At 42.7% G+C, this 14,948-nt stretch overlaps 1 protein-coding gene across 2 annotated transcripts in view; it reads right to left on the minus strand.

The window, feature by feature from the left end:
- The window catches only part of si:ch211-222n4.2 (uncharacterized protein LOC101885505 homolog), a 70,357-nt gene that overhangs the window by 11,901 nt on the left and 43,508 nt on the right, over positions 1 to 14,948 (minus strand). Inside the window, exons 4-6 of one of the 2 annotated variants that reach the window (XM_068055631.1) lie at positions 12,131 to 12,205; positions 6,503 to 6,644; positions 4,843 to 5,056 (exon numbers count right to left, since the gene is read on the minus strand). In XM_068055631.1, the coding sequence (XP_067911732.1) occupies positions 4,843 to 5,056; positions 6,503 to 6,644; positions 12,131 to 12,205 (431 nt within the window). Of the gene's footprint in view, positions 1 to 4,842; positions 5,057 to 6,502; positions 6,645 to 12,130; positions 12,209 to 14,948 lie in introns of both variants that reach the window. The other variant, XM_068055630.1, reaches the window with a different exon arrangement.

The raw sequence follows: 14,948 nt of genomic DNA on the forward strand, positions 1-14,948 counted from the left end.
GCCAGCAATACCCACATCCCATATAAATATATATATATATTTTTAAAAGAGTCGCACAACATCCCGACTTGGAACTATATCGCCATTCCTTCACTGTCCCTGGGTCAAAATCCTGGAACTCCTCCCCAACATTACTTTGGGTGTATCTACACCACACAGACTGCAGCAGTTCAAGGCAGCGGCTCACCATCACTTTCTCAAGGGCAATTAGGAAGGGGCAACAAATTGTGGCCTTGTCAGCGAAACCTGCGTCCCATTAATGAATTTTTAAAAATGCACCCTTTATTTTATATTGCCCCTCTTCGTTCTTCCTACCAAAATGCATCAGAATTAGAATTAGAATATTACAGTGCAGTACAGGCCCTTCGGCCCTCGATGTTGCGCCGACCTGTGAAACCATCTGACCTACACTATTCCATTTTCATCCATATGTCTATCCAATGACCACTTAAATGCCCTTAAAGTTGGCGAGTCTACTACTGTTGCAGGCAGGGTGTTCCACGCCCCTACTACTCTCTGAGTAAAGAAACTACCTCTAACATCTGTCCTATATCTATCACCCCTCAACTTAAAGCTATGTCCCCTCGTGTTTGCCATCACCATCCGAGGAAAAAGACTCTCACTATCCACCCTATCTAACCCTCTGATTATCTTATATGTCTCTATTAAGTCACCTCTCCTCCTCCTTCTCTCCAACGAAAACAACCTCAAGTCCCTCAGCCTTTCCTCGTAAGACTTTCCCTCCATACCAGGCAACATCCTAGTAAATCTCCTCTGCACCCTTTCCAAAGCTTCCACATCCTTCCTATAATGCGGTGACCAGAACTGCACGCAATACTCCAGGTGCGGCCGCACCAGAGTTTTGTACAGCTGCAGCATGACCTCGTGGCTCCGAAACTCGATCCCCCTACTAATAAAAGCTAACACACCATATGCCTTCTTAACAGCCCTATTAACCTGGGTAGCAACCTTCAGGGATTTATGTACCTGGACACCAAGATCTCTCTGTTCATCTACACTACCAAGAATCTTCCCATTAGCCCAGTACTCTGCATTCCTGTTACTCCTTCCAAAGTGAATCACCTCACACTTTTCCGCATTAAACTCCATTTGCCATCTCTTAGCCCAGCTCTGCAGCCTATCTATGTCCCTCTGTACCCTACAACATCCTTCGGCACTATCCACAACTCCACCGACCTTCGTGTCATCCGCAAATTTACTAACCCACCCTTCTACACCCTCTTCCAGGTCATTTATAAAAATGACAAACAGCAGTGGCCCCAAAACAGATCCTTGCGGTACACCACTAGTAACTAAACTCCAGGATGAACATTTGCCATCAATCACCACCCTCTGTCTTCTTTCAGCTAGCCAATTTCTGATCCAAAGCTCTAAGTCACCTTCAACCCCATACTTCCGTATTTTCTGCAATAGCCTACCGTGGCGAACCTTATCAAACGCCTTACTGAAATCCATATACACCACATCCACTGCTTTACCCTCATCCACCTGTTTGGTCACCTTCTCGAAAAACTCAATAAGGTTTGTGAGGCACGACCTACCCTTCACAAAACCGTGCTGACTATCGCTAATGAACTTATTCTTTTCTAGATGATTATAAATCCTGTCTCTTATAACCTTTTCCAACATTTTACCCAAACATCTCTGCATTAAATTTTATCTGTCATATGTCCTCCATTCCACCAGCCTGTCTATGTCCTCATCACTATCCTCCTCACAGTTCACAATACTTTCAAGTTTTGTGTCATCTGCAAATTTCAAAATTGTGCCACGTACACCCAAGTCTAGGTCATTAATATATATTGAATATCTATAGTTTGAAGGTTTGCAGTGGAGTTCCCCAGGGGTCCGTGTTAGGACTCTTGCTTTTCCTGATATATATTACTGACCTAGACCTTGATGTATAGGGCACAATTTCAATTTTTGCGGATGATATGAAACTTGGAAACATTGTGAACTGTGAGGAGGATAGAGTGGAACTCCAAAAGGACATAGACAAGTTGGTGGAATGGGCAGACAGGTGGCAGATGAAGTTCAATGCAGAGAAATGTGAAGTAGTAGGAAGAACATGGAGGGGCAATATAAAATAAATGATACAATTCTAAAGGGGGTGCAGGAGCAGAGGAACAGAGTATCCTGGGCTTTATTAATAGGAACATAGAGTACAAGAGCAAGGAAGTTATGTTGAACTTATATAAGATATTAGTTTGGCCTCGACTGGAGTATTACATCCAGTTCTGGGCGCCGCACTTTATGAAAGATATGAGAGTATTGGAGAGAGTACAGAAAAAAGATTCGCGAGAATGGTTCCAGGGATGAGGAATTTCAGTTATGAAGATAGATTAGAGAAGTTGGGACTGTTTTCCTTGGAGAAGTGAAGGCTGAGAGGTGATTTGATAGAGGTATTCAAAAGCATGAGGGGTCTGGACAGAGTAGGTAGAGAGAAACTGTTCCCACTCGTGAAAGGATCAAGAATGAGAGGGCACAGATTTAAAGTATTTGGTAAGAGAAGCAAAAGTGACATGAGGAAAAACTTTTTCACGCAGCAAGTGGTTAAGGTCTGGAATGCACTGCCTGAGAGTGTGGTAGAGAAAGGTTCAATTGAAGAATTCTAAAGGGAATTAGACTGTTAGATGAGAAGGAAGAATGTTACAGGGAGAAGGCAGGGGAAATGAACTGAGCGAATTGCTCTTTCGGAGAGCTGGTGCAGATATGATGGGCCGAATTACCTCCTTCTGCACTAACAATTCTGTGATATATCAACAAAAGCAGGGGTCCCAATATCGACCCCTGAGGAACCCCACGATATACCTTCCTCCAGTCCAAAAAACAACCGTTCGCCACTACTCTCTGTTTCCTGTCACTCAGCCAGCTTCATATCCATGCTGCCACTGTCCCTTTTATTCCATGGGCTCTAACTTTACTGACAAGCCTGTTAGGTGTCACTTTATCTGCCAAACATGGAAGTCCATGGACGCATCAACCGCACTACATTAATCAACCCTCTCTATTACCTCATCAAAAACCTCAATCAAATTAGTTAACCACGATTTGTCTTTAACAAATCGCCTGCTAACACTCACTGGCTATGTTCACGAAGAATGTACACTCACTTGGGTGATGTGTCAGAAAGGGGAGGTGGGGGGGGGTGGTGGTGGTGGTGTTGCCATCAGGAATTGGGAGAGTCAGAAAATGGAGTAGAAGTTTTTTTTTAAATCTAGGTTGTCATCTAATTGGCAAAGGCCCAAGGTGATGGCCCAGGTGTCTAAGTACCTCATAGCATCATGTCAGTTGCGAGTCAGTCACACTGTACTTACAAGATACCTGACAGGCCAGCTGAGATTGTTCATGGGAATAGGTGACAAGGGTGGCACAGTGGCGCAGTGGTTAGCACCGCAGCCTCACAGCTCCAGCGACCCGGGTTCAGTTCTGGGTACTGCCTGTGCGGAGTTTGCAAGTTCTCCCTGTGACCGCGTGGGTTTCCGCCGGGTGCTCCGGTTTCCTCCCACAGCCAAAGACTTGCAGGTTGATAGGTAAATTGGCCATTAGCAATTGCCCCTAGTATAGGTAGGTGGTAGGGAAATATAGGGACAGGTGGGGATGTGGTAGGAATATGGAATTAGTGTAGGATTAGTATAAATGGGTGGTTGTTGGTCGGCGCAGACTCAGTGGGCTGAAGGGCCTGTTTCGGTGCTGTATCTCTAATAAAAAATAAAAACAATGACATAACTAACACTAACATCCATAACTTGATGAGTATTAAAAACAAAGAGCTATCAGCTCACATGTTTTTCTGTTCAATTTGATCAGCTTGGCAGTTTAGCAGGAGACAGACATGCCAAGCATGAATGTGGTAGAAATGCTTGTGGGAACCAACGGTCCACATAATCATCAGTTTGTGAATGACTGCCGATCAAATGCAGTTATGAGATTAGATTAGATTAGATTAGAGATACAGCACTGAAACAGGCCCTTCGGCCCACCGAGTCTGTGCCGAACATCAACCACCCATTTATACTAATCCTACACTAATCCCATATTCCTACCAAACATCCCCACCTGTCCCTATATTTCCCTACCACCTACCTATACTAGTGACAATTTATAATGGCCAATTTACCTATAAACCTGCAAGTCTTTTGGCTTGCGGGAGGAAACCGGAGCACCCGGAGAAAACCCACGCAGACACAGGGAGAACTTGCAAACTCCACACAGGCAGTACCCGGAATCGAACCCTGGTCCCTGGAGCTGCGAAGCTGCAGTGCTAACCACTGCGCCACTGTGCCGCTGTGTACAGTTCTCCAACATCCTGTGTGTCAAGTTTCTTCAACAGTATATGTTCAAAGGATTTTGTTCGCACACTGTAGCTGACTAAGTCAGTCTGCAATCAATCTGAAGCTAGGGAAACTGGCTCAAATGTCCGGTTCAGTGGGAAGAGTTTGGTCAAAAAGAAGTTAGCGACCATTGTTTAATTTTATGGGGAATGTTAGTGCAGAAGCATTATTGTTGATTTGATACTTTGAGAAGAGTAACGTTTCTAATTTCTGTTCATTTACTTGTTTGAAGTTAAATTGCCTGCTGGCTTACAACCTGAGCCTCAGCATAATAGTGATCTGCTGTCTGAAGATGAGAGATCATCGAGCACGTCATATACTGTAGCTGGTTGGAGTACCACTGAATCTAGCTGCAGTTTCCAAGGTATGGGGCAGGGTAAAGGAATGCTCTGGGTCATAATAACATAAGGTCCTCTGACAGGAGTGTGCAGTGATACCGAGCCCAAGGATAATATCAGATATAAAAGCTCCCAAAACATGATCTTACCTCCTGAGACTGTAGGCTGCTGGTGTTGTGCAAGTGTCGGACAATGATTGCACATTCCTGCAATGTTGGAGCCCGAGGTGACCCAGAAGGATCTATCTGGATCAAAAGGGGAGTGAGCGATGTGACGAGCATATGTGCCTCGTCTAATTCTGGATGAAGAGTCAGCACAGGTAACACTGGACAGGTCTGCTGGCAGGCTTCCGCCCCACTGCTCCTACAACAGATGAATCACTGTTGGTGTGAAGCACAATTTATCTTAAAGAAACTTTACATTTCCATATTTTGCCTGAAGATGTCAGGGAATTTGAATTTCCAGGAGCTGCAGAGTGTATTGGGCTAGATACTTTTTTTTTTATTCGTTTGTTCATGGGATGTGGGCATTGCTGCTAGCACTGTGGGTGTACTTACCCCACATAGACTGCAGCAGTTCAAGAAGGTGGCTCACCACCACCTTCTCAAGGGAAATTAGGGATGGGCAATAAATGCTGGCCGAGCCAGGTTCACCAACATTCCATGAACAAATAAAAAAAATCCTGTTCTTAGTGAGCACACAGCACAAAACTGGCCCTAATTTAGCACTGATAGACCTATGAGTGCGATTGCCAAAGGGTGCCTAGTGTGGGAAATAGGGAACAATTGCTGCACTGATGCAGCAGACAGTGCTCGTCAGATGCAAAGTAAAGCTCCCTCTACTCTGCCCCAACAATATAACTCAGTCCCCAACTCAGAAGACTCCCCCCTACAGCACAAGAGGACTTTTAAAAAAAAACATACTCCATACCAGCCTATCTGGGTAAGATTGCCAGTGTCAAAACATGCAGCATTTTGTGCTACAGGCCCACGTCTACCAAGAACACGAGTGAGACTGGCTAAACTCATTTTATAAAGGACCCTTACAGCCAGCAGCTGGAGGAGACTTTCATCCCATTAATTAGAGTTAGATTTGAAACCAGACTCCAGAAGTGAAAAGCTAACATCCAACCCACTGTAGCACCTGGCTTTTTCCACACCCTGCATTCTGTGCTTAACTTGGTTGTTATTTCAACATGCTGCTGTACAACCTCCAAAGACTGTTTTCCTTAGAGAAAAGAAGGGTGAGAGGTGATTTGATAGAGTGATTCAAAATCATGACGGGTTTGGACAGAGTAGATGGGGATAAACTGTTCCCACTCATGAAAGGGTCGAGAACGAGAGGGCACAGATTTAAAGTGATTGGCAAGAGAAGCAAAAGTGACATGAGGAAAAACTTTTTCACGCAGCAAGTGGTCAAGGTCTGGAATGCACTACCTGAGAATGGAGGCAGGTTCAATCGAGGCATTCAAAAGGAAATTAGACAAAAGGAAGAATGAGCAGGGTTACGGGGAGAAGGCAGGGGAATGGCACTAGCTTAAGTGCTCATTCAGAGAGCTGGTGCAGACACGGTGGGCCGAATGGCCTCCTTCAGTGCTGTAATGATTCTGTGATATCTGTAATACTCATGCCATGATTAGGATCCATGAGGTTTTGCAAATTTCCAATTCTCAGTGTAGGGTTTGATACCGGCTGAGAATGTTTCAATCTCATCGCAGCACACCCTGGACCTAACTGCAGCTGTTCACTGTGGGACTGGAGAGCTGGCCAGTTTGCAGGATGGGGGCTCCTCTTGCATTGTACGCTGTACCTCTTGTTAACTGCTTCTGTGGAGAGCTTTCGCCGAGTGGAGTTGTGCTTCTGCTGCTCTTTCAGCGTTATCCTCTGATCTTTGACCCGATCTTCCGGCAGTACAGCCCGGCGCTGGTTACCTTTCTGAGAATGCTTTCTACCTGCATCAAGGATACAATGAAACCAATTACAAAATTGTCAAAAGGTCAATTCTCCAATTTGTAGAACTGGAGAACTGTACTTCTAAGAGAAAAAGGAGGGCGAAATAATCTTTTGGAAAAAATTAATTAGATGAAACATTCCACTTAATATAAATTATTATAGAAAATTAACTTAGCACAGCACTAAATGAAACACCACACAAAAATGGAACTGATAACTAGAAGTGGCCTGATAGCTCAAGCTAGAGAATAAAGGGACCAACCTGTACTGCAGTAACAATGCTTTTACACTGCAGTCTGGGTCAGGGAATGAGCTAGGTGTCCTGCCACATTTTGATATTTTAACTATTTTCCCACAGCAAATATTTGGTGGGGAGGGGGGGGGGGGGCGGGGTAGGTTGCATTTGAAGGTTATGTATTAAAGTATTCACAATTTTTTTAAAAATACACTAAATTGAAAGGCGGTTAAAATGCTAACAAGCTAGGCTTTGATGTTGTTTCCCCAAAAATTACAAACAATAAGCAATTTATTAGCCTGTCTTAGCATTGTGTTGGGAGGGGTGCCTGGCATAAGACCTATGTTCAGGCTGTGATGGACAGCAAGATAAAAAGACAGTCAGTTGAGTCTCTTAAAACTGACAGCAGTGAAGCCAATCCAGTTCAGCAGAGACTGAGGAGAAGGTTAAAAGCAGGAAGGCATTTAGAAGTTATTTTGTTTGTCGAGTAGGACGACTCATGTGGGGAATCGTAGTATGTTCATTGTTTTATGTTATTACACAAAGATGAACTGATTGAATTTAGTGTGTTTGATCATAACTGTTAATCTGCATGCTTACTTGCTGCAAAATAAAGCATCTTACTTTGTATTTGTCCTTGTTTTATCATGCTTTATCTGTCTGTCTTTGAAAAGATTGAAGAGACTCATGGGGGGCATGTGAGAAAGGCATGAATATCCAGTTCAGATCTTTTGTTACACTCCTAGGTTACATGATCATATAATTGATATTGGATAGTACAGGCACATCCTAAACATAAGACACTCAGACCGCTTATGGGAGTAACGAGCAGTGCTGTATCAGAGGGAATTGCTAAAGCAAGATTCTAAACTTGTAACACCCACATCTACTAATAGAGTGAACATCCAAGTCTTCCGTCAACCATACAAATTAATGAAATTAAATTAAATCTTCATATATAACAATGTTTTAATAAACATAAAACAAAAAACAAAAAATAACACAATCTGAAGCTTCAGATAATTACAACAAAGGCTCTTTGTATTTCCACAACCTCTTGTGATTTCCTGCAATTGCTGCTTCACTGTTGTGATAAGCCAGCATGCAGCAATGCCAATCAATGCACTGCATCCATAGGTCTTTGAATGCCCAGGACTGAAGTTAGTTGCCAGTTTCTAATGTACTCCAGGGCTATTATCAGCCTTTGATCTGGTTATGTTGCTTTTTTATTCATTCTGTCTTATACTTTTGCAGTTCAAAAAGATTTGTATTTATATAGCACCTTTCATGACCTCAGGATGTCCCAAAGCACTTTACAGCCAATGAAGTATCTTTGAAGGACACTGACAGCATTGATCTAGGAAAATTGTAGTCCATGAAGAATTTTCAGGAGATGCAAGCTTAAAAAATAGGAAGCTAGGAGTATGAAAGGAAGTGAGGTTGAGAATTTCACTCTAAGGAAAACGGGATGTGATTCTAGATAGGTACAGTGAGAAGCTTGTTGGGCTTAATGGCTTTTTTCTGTTCCTGAAAGTTCTTCTAAGCTGATAATATTATCTGAAACTCTTGATCAGATCCGTGCATTATGAGAATATACAGAAAATATCCACAACAGCAACTTGCATGCAGGTAATGCCTTCAAAGTAGGAAAATGTCCTAGGGCGCGTCACAGAGAGGTGAGGCAAAAAAACATTGAACCAATGAAGAGGAAATTAGACAGGTGACCACAAGTATTGTCAGAGGTGACTTTTAAGGAGGAGAAGGAGGAGAGGGAGGTAGAGATGCAGAGGAGTTTATTGAGAGAACTCCAGTGAGTGGAACCTAGATGGTTGAAGAGATGGTCCCCAAAGATACACAAGACATCAGAGGCAGAGGAGTGGGGTGGGTTGGAAGTCTAGAGGAGGTTACAGAGATTGGGAGGGGAAAAGCCACAGTAGGATGTAAACACAAGGATGAGATTTTTAAATTGGACAGCAAATGTAGGTCAACAAGGAGTGGAATGATGGGTGAGAGAAGCCTGTTATAGGATAGGGTACAGGTGACATAGGTATGGTGAGCTGAAGTATACAGATAATCTGTTTTACTGGTGTTGGTTGAGGAATAAATGTTGGTCAGGACACCGGGAGAACACCCCTACTCTTCTTCAAACAGTGCCGGGGGACTAGCCTGAGATGGACAGATGGAAAATTAGCCAGACTGCTTTCTCCTAACCACTGTCCAGCAACAGCTGCTGAAAAATTAGTTTATGGACATTGTTACGACCTCAGAGAGATTGTTAACATGAAAAATACGAGATATGAACCCCCAGACCATTTTAACAAATTACACAAAATGTCATATGTTAAGACTTTTATTATAACTAAACTAAAAGAAATCCCCAATTAACTAAATAGTACTTTGTAAATAGCTGATACCCCAAAATTATAAGTTAAAATATTTCCTTTACTTATTCAAACACTTGAAAACCTCACACCACACTTATACATTACACAGTTCTTTTCGAAAACAAAATTCATTGTGGTTAAAAGTCCCAAACTCCTCCCAGTTGCAATGGGTTGGATCTCCCAAACTTTTCAAAAATCGATATTCTCTTTGATCACTTCTCCGAGCCCTTCCGACCTGGACATCCGTGGATAATGTGATTTCTGGTGATCCTGTGGGTCCTTCACTCCTTTGCAAGCTTCGACTCTCAAAACTGGTTCAAGTCTTCACAGCCTTTCGCTGTATATTGTCAGACAACAGGCATTCCCTCTCTCTCTCGCCAGCTATCACCGCTGGGTGTCTTCTCTCACAGCTTGCCTTGAGGCCGCAGCCTGATGGGTTTCCTTCTTACACCCCGTTTGCCTTCAGAAAGTCTGTTAAAATTATTTGGACTTAGAAGTTAATAGCTTATTATCTTTCAAAATGCAAACACCATAAGTCAGGGGTTCACAAAGCCGCTTGGGCCTTTCCATTGTCCCCAGATGTTAACACCTGCCTGGTTCATTTGCAATTCTCAATTACTCACTCCTTGTTTTATGACCCAAAAGCCTGGGAGAGCAAAACCCATTGTTCTTCAGGTGCTGGTGCTGTAGTCTCTGGTTTTCAGAGGACAATCTTTGATCTGTGTTCTCTGTTGTCCTGGGAACCTTTGGCAGAATGGAGGTGAGGTCACCTGACGTCCTGAACTCCATCTTAAACTTTTAAACACCACAATTTTTAAGACAAAATCATGTTACAAGATCTAGCGTTCATAACAGACATCAAGGCTCAGCTGTGAAGTCAATTTACTGCCCCCACACTAGCCTGACAACATCCAAATATTGGGCTCACACATGTTAATCAGCCAACTGGACAAGGTACCAGAGGGTTGCAGGTGCCCATAGAATTGTACCTCAACAAGAATCAGCAATTAAGGAGAAGAGGGAGAAAACCGTCCATTAAAAGGAAACTATACACTCCAAGGCATTGGTTACACGACTGTATTTTTCTCCTGACATAATAGAGGCCCAAACGCTTCAGTTTTTGGTTTGGATAACCTGAAATTATTGTTTAGAACAACGCTGCAGCAATGCAACTTATATAATATTGTGGATTTCAGTTCTTACCACTGGACAGAACTCTAAATCTCAAAAGAATGAAATGCAAGAATCATTCCAGTGTACGTTAGTGCAGGGACCATGTTACTTTATTAGCAATGCAGAGGCCTGGACTAATAATCCAGAGAATCCCAGCACGGCAATTTGACACCCGGAATTCAGTTTAAAAAATCTGGAAATAAAAAGCTGGTGTCAGAAAAAGTGATGATGAAGCTTTTGGATTGTCGTCTTCAACTGCTTCACTAACATCCTTTAGGGAAGGAAACCTGCTGTCCTTACCCTGTCTGGCTTATACGTGACTCCAGTCCCACATCAAGGTGGTTGACTCTTAACTATTCTCTGAAGTGACCCAGCAGGTAATGATCACATCAAACTGCTAGAGAGAAAGCTCACTACTGCAGGACAACTAGGGATAGGAAATAAATACCGGCCTTGCCATTGATGCCCACACCCTGAAAATTAATTTACAAAAAACATACAACAGATTTGCAAGCATTTGAAAAAAGAAACTGGCTGATATTTTGGGCAAGAATCTAGGAAATGGCAATTTGTTGCTTGACAGTAGAACCCTCAGCAGGACCATAACCATTGAACTTCCCTACCCATCTCTGTGAAGACATTGGTATTTTCCTCCTTTCAGACATTGATTGGTCTAGTGTGCTGTGCAGTTCCAGCATTTCTTTTTTTTTATTTCACATCTCCAATATTTGCAAACTTAACAAATAATCTCATACTGCATCCTGCGGTGCTCAATTCCCCCAGCTCCTGGACCTAACCTGCATCTTACAGCAAAGACAGAACAGGGAAATATCTTTTAAATGAGACTTTAAAGGGTAAAGAGAGAGAGAGAGAGAATTAGAAGTGAAAGAAAAAGGTTGAAATAAAATAAACTAAAAAGATAAATGGAAAACAGACAAAAGTCAGCTTTTTCAAGTCAATGTTTAAGAACAATGATCCAAAGCAGTGTAATTACAGTAAAATAAAAACAAAATACTGCAGATGCTGAAAATGCTGAAAACATTCAGCAGTCAGGCAGCATCTGTGCAGAGGGAAGCAGAGTTAACGTTTCAGGTCTGTGACCTTGGTGCTACCAGACCTTCTGAATATTTCCAGCACTTTCTGTTTTTATTTCAGTGTAATAAGAGATTGCTTTGGGTCAGTAACTTGAGGGAGAGGGAAGAGAGATGGAGATGGGGAGGGAGATAGATAGAGATCGAGACAAAGGCACCTCCGTCTCCCCTCTGCATCTACCTCTCCCATGTTAACCAATTTAATAAAAGCACAACAACCTTTTCTGTAGAAAGAACAACAGAAAATGCTGGGACTATTCATCAGGTCTGGCAGCATCTGCAGCATTTTCAGCATCCACAGTATTTTGCTTCTGTTCCTTGTAGAGAGCTGCTTAATATTCTGCTCTCAGACAGATCATACATTATATTGGAGTACAGGATGGATTGAAGGCCTACTATAGGTAACTCAAGGATCCCTACAACAGTATAACTACACTGGAGCAGAAGGGGAGATGGTGATGCAAATCTGTGCTGTGGCTGTTGAGTATGCTGTAGAGATGCAGCCATTATTACACATTGAAATTGACTGAACAGCTCAAAGGATAATAAAGATTAATAACCTACAAAAGGAGATGAAGATGGCGATCTCATTACATAATTACCTGTAGAGTGATCTCTGCAATTCAATTGGGCAGTATCTGTGAACGAACCAGTTGGACTATCACAAGATAAACTCCCTGCTGAAACATAAAACAAAACAGGATGTCATTCAGCCCATCATGTCTGTGCTAGCTCTTTACTAGAGCAGTCCAAAAATAATCCATGCTCTGCAATCTCCTCAAAGCTATGCATCTTCCTTTGCTTCAAATATATATCCAAATTTCCTTTACTAGGTGCAACAGACTGCACCTCAGAGCCTTTCCATTAAGCATATACTCCCATTCCTTGTGTTTTCTCCCAAAATGTATTACCTCATACTTATCCACATACCTTTGTCCATTCTGTTAGCCCATGTTTTCCTGAAATCTTTTACAATACTCCTCAGTTTGTCAAATTTCCTTCTTTCGTGTTATCAGTAAATTGAGGGTGCATTCCCCAGACCCAGGTCCATATCAGATATATATACTGAAAACAAAGTGGGTCCAACATGGACCCCTGGAGTATACCACTTCCAGCACTGACCCCGGTGTATACCACTTCCAGCACTGACCCCCGGGGTATACCACTTCCAGCACTGACCCCCGGGTTATACCACTTCCAGCACTGACCCCCGGGGTATATCACTTCCAGCACTGACCCCCGGGGTATACCACTTCCAGCAGTGACCCCTGGGATATACCACTTCCAGCACTGACCCCTTGGGTATACCACTTCCAACCCTTCTCCTGTCTGAACAACACCCATTTGCCTTCTATTTCCTGTCCAATCAACTTTCTATTCAGCCTGACACGATTGTCAGTTCTGACCCCTGCCGTCTTGAACACGGGTGTTATACTGTCTGCTGTGCAGTTACCTAATTTATCTGCCTCTCTCTCCTTGAACACAGATGTTACACTGACTGCTCTCTAATCCTACAGCACAATTTGCATATTTGAGGACTGAACAATTTTGGCCAGAGTCTCTGCTATCTCCTCTCTGACTTTTTTCAACAGCCTAGAGTGCAACCATCAGGGCCAGTAACTTATCTACCTTGAGTTCTGCTAATCCTTTCCGAACGAATTCCTTTACTACTGTTTCATCTGACAGTTGTTCCATATTCTGCTTTAGTACGACCAGTGCTGTCGCTTCACCTATCATTTCAAAATACCAATGCAAAATAGTTATTTAATATTCCTGCCATATCTTCAGCCTTCACAACTACGCCTTCTCCGTTATCTCTGAATGGCCCTACCCTCTCTATACACCTCTAGTAGACCACTACTCAGGCATTTCTTTTCCCAGCTGAATAGCCCAATTTCTCCAGTCTTTTCTTGTAACACAGACTCCTGATGCTGTAGATCTGCACTGCTTCCAGCACTTAAATATCTCTCTTGTGTCTCAGTGGCCTGAACTGGATACACTATTCTAGGTGCGTTCTGACCAGAGCCTTGACAGTTAAACCATGACTTCTTCTAACCTCTATTCTACTATTTCAGCCATGTAGTTCAACACTCATTGCTTTGTTGATAGTTGCTCTGTGTGGGTTGGACATGTCGACCATCAGTCTGCTTAGACTCCTGGGTTTGTTATTGGGCACTCGTCAGTCTGATGTGCAGCATGTTACACATGCTGGTTTAAGTTTCATCTGCCATTGTATAATTTACATATTTTTTTCTGACTGTAATTTCTGAGCTCCCTCCTGTGATTCTATGGCCCTTCCTAGTTCGGTTTCATCTGCAAAGATGATCAAATTTACACTTACATTATGATTCTGGTCCACTTTAAAAAAAAAAGAGGTTTATGGTCCCAAAACCAACCCTTCAGCCAATTTCCAAGGTTTACCCTGAATCCCGACAGCTCAGGCTTTGACTGCTAGCCCTCTGTATGGAACTTTGTCAAATGCATTTTGGGAGTCCAGATGCATGATATTGTAGCTTTCCACTGTCTGCTGTGGTTGTCACTTCATAGAAGCCGAGGGATCTTTCCCTTCTGAATCAGAGCTGACTGCTGTTTATGAAGTTATTATACAGATAATCCTCAAATTTACACCTGATAAATATTATTTTACATGGAATGGAAGTAAGATGCTGCCACTGGAACAAATTATATTGGTATTGTATTAGAGTTACCTGCTCTGACCTGCTAAAAATTTTAAAACAAACCCCCACGTGACAAACACAAATGGTTGCTTTCCACAGTTCCCTGTAGAGCTTAACCAAAACTCCTATCCACACATCAGCATGCTCAATGTCACTCACACACACATAATTGAAAAGAAAGAATAGTAAGTATTTCCATATTTAAGACTTTGAGTCTTTGAGGGCATATGTAATGAGAAATGTGATCGCACCACGTTGTAGATTTGGTCCAGTTATACCCACACACCTTTCCACTCAATATTTTTCGGCCTCAAGCTTTTTCCTCTCAACTAATTAATATTTATTCAGCTGCCGTTTCTCTGGCTTTCTTCTCATCCTTTTTATTTCTCCTTTTTGCCTGTTTCATTCATTCACTCTGCAGTTATTTCCTTTTCTTTCCTCTTGCTTCCCGAGTCCCCACTTCTCTACCCTAGTTTATTATTGTGCACCTATCTCCACTCCCTGCCGGCACCAGCATCAACCCCTATTCTATAACTGTAATGCTCAATTCTCACATTGTACATTTTTCAAATCCCAGAATCCCACTCATCAGCTTCCTCCCTGCTTTCCCTCTTCCACCCACTCAGCATCTATTCAATCCTGCGAAATGTAACAGGCCCATTTCACCTCATAGAGGGGGCTGGCAAAGGTCTGCCTTCTTGATGCACTGCACAATTTGTACTGCAAGAGTAAGAATGAGCTG

The sequence above is a fragment of the Heterodontus francisci genome, chromosome 23 (genome assembly GCF_036365525.1).
Source record: "Heterodontus francisci isolate sHetFra1 chromosome 23, sHetFra1.hap1, whole genome shotgun sequence".
Lineage (NCBI taxonomy): Eukaryota > Metazoa > Chordata > Chondrichthyes > Heterodontiformes > Heterodontidae > Heterodontus > Heterodontus francisci.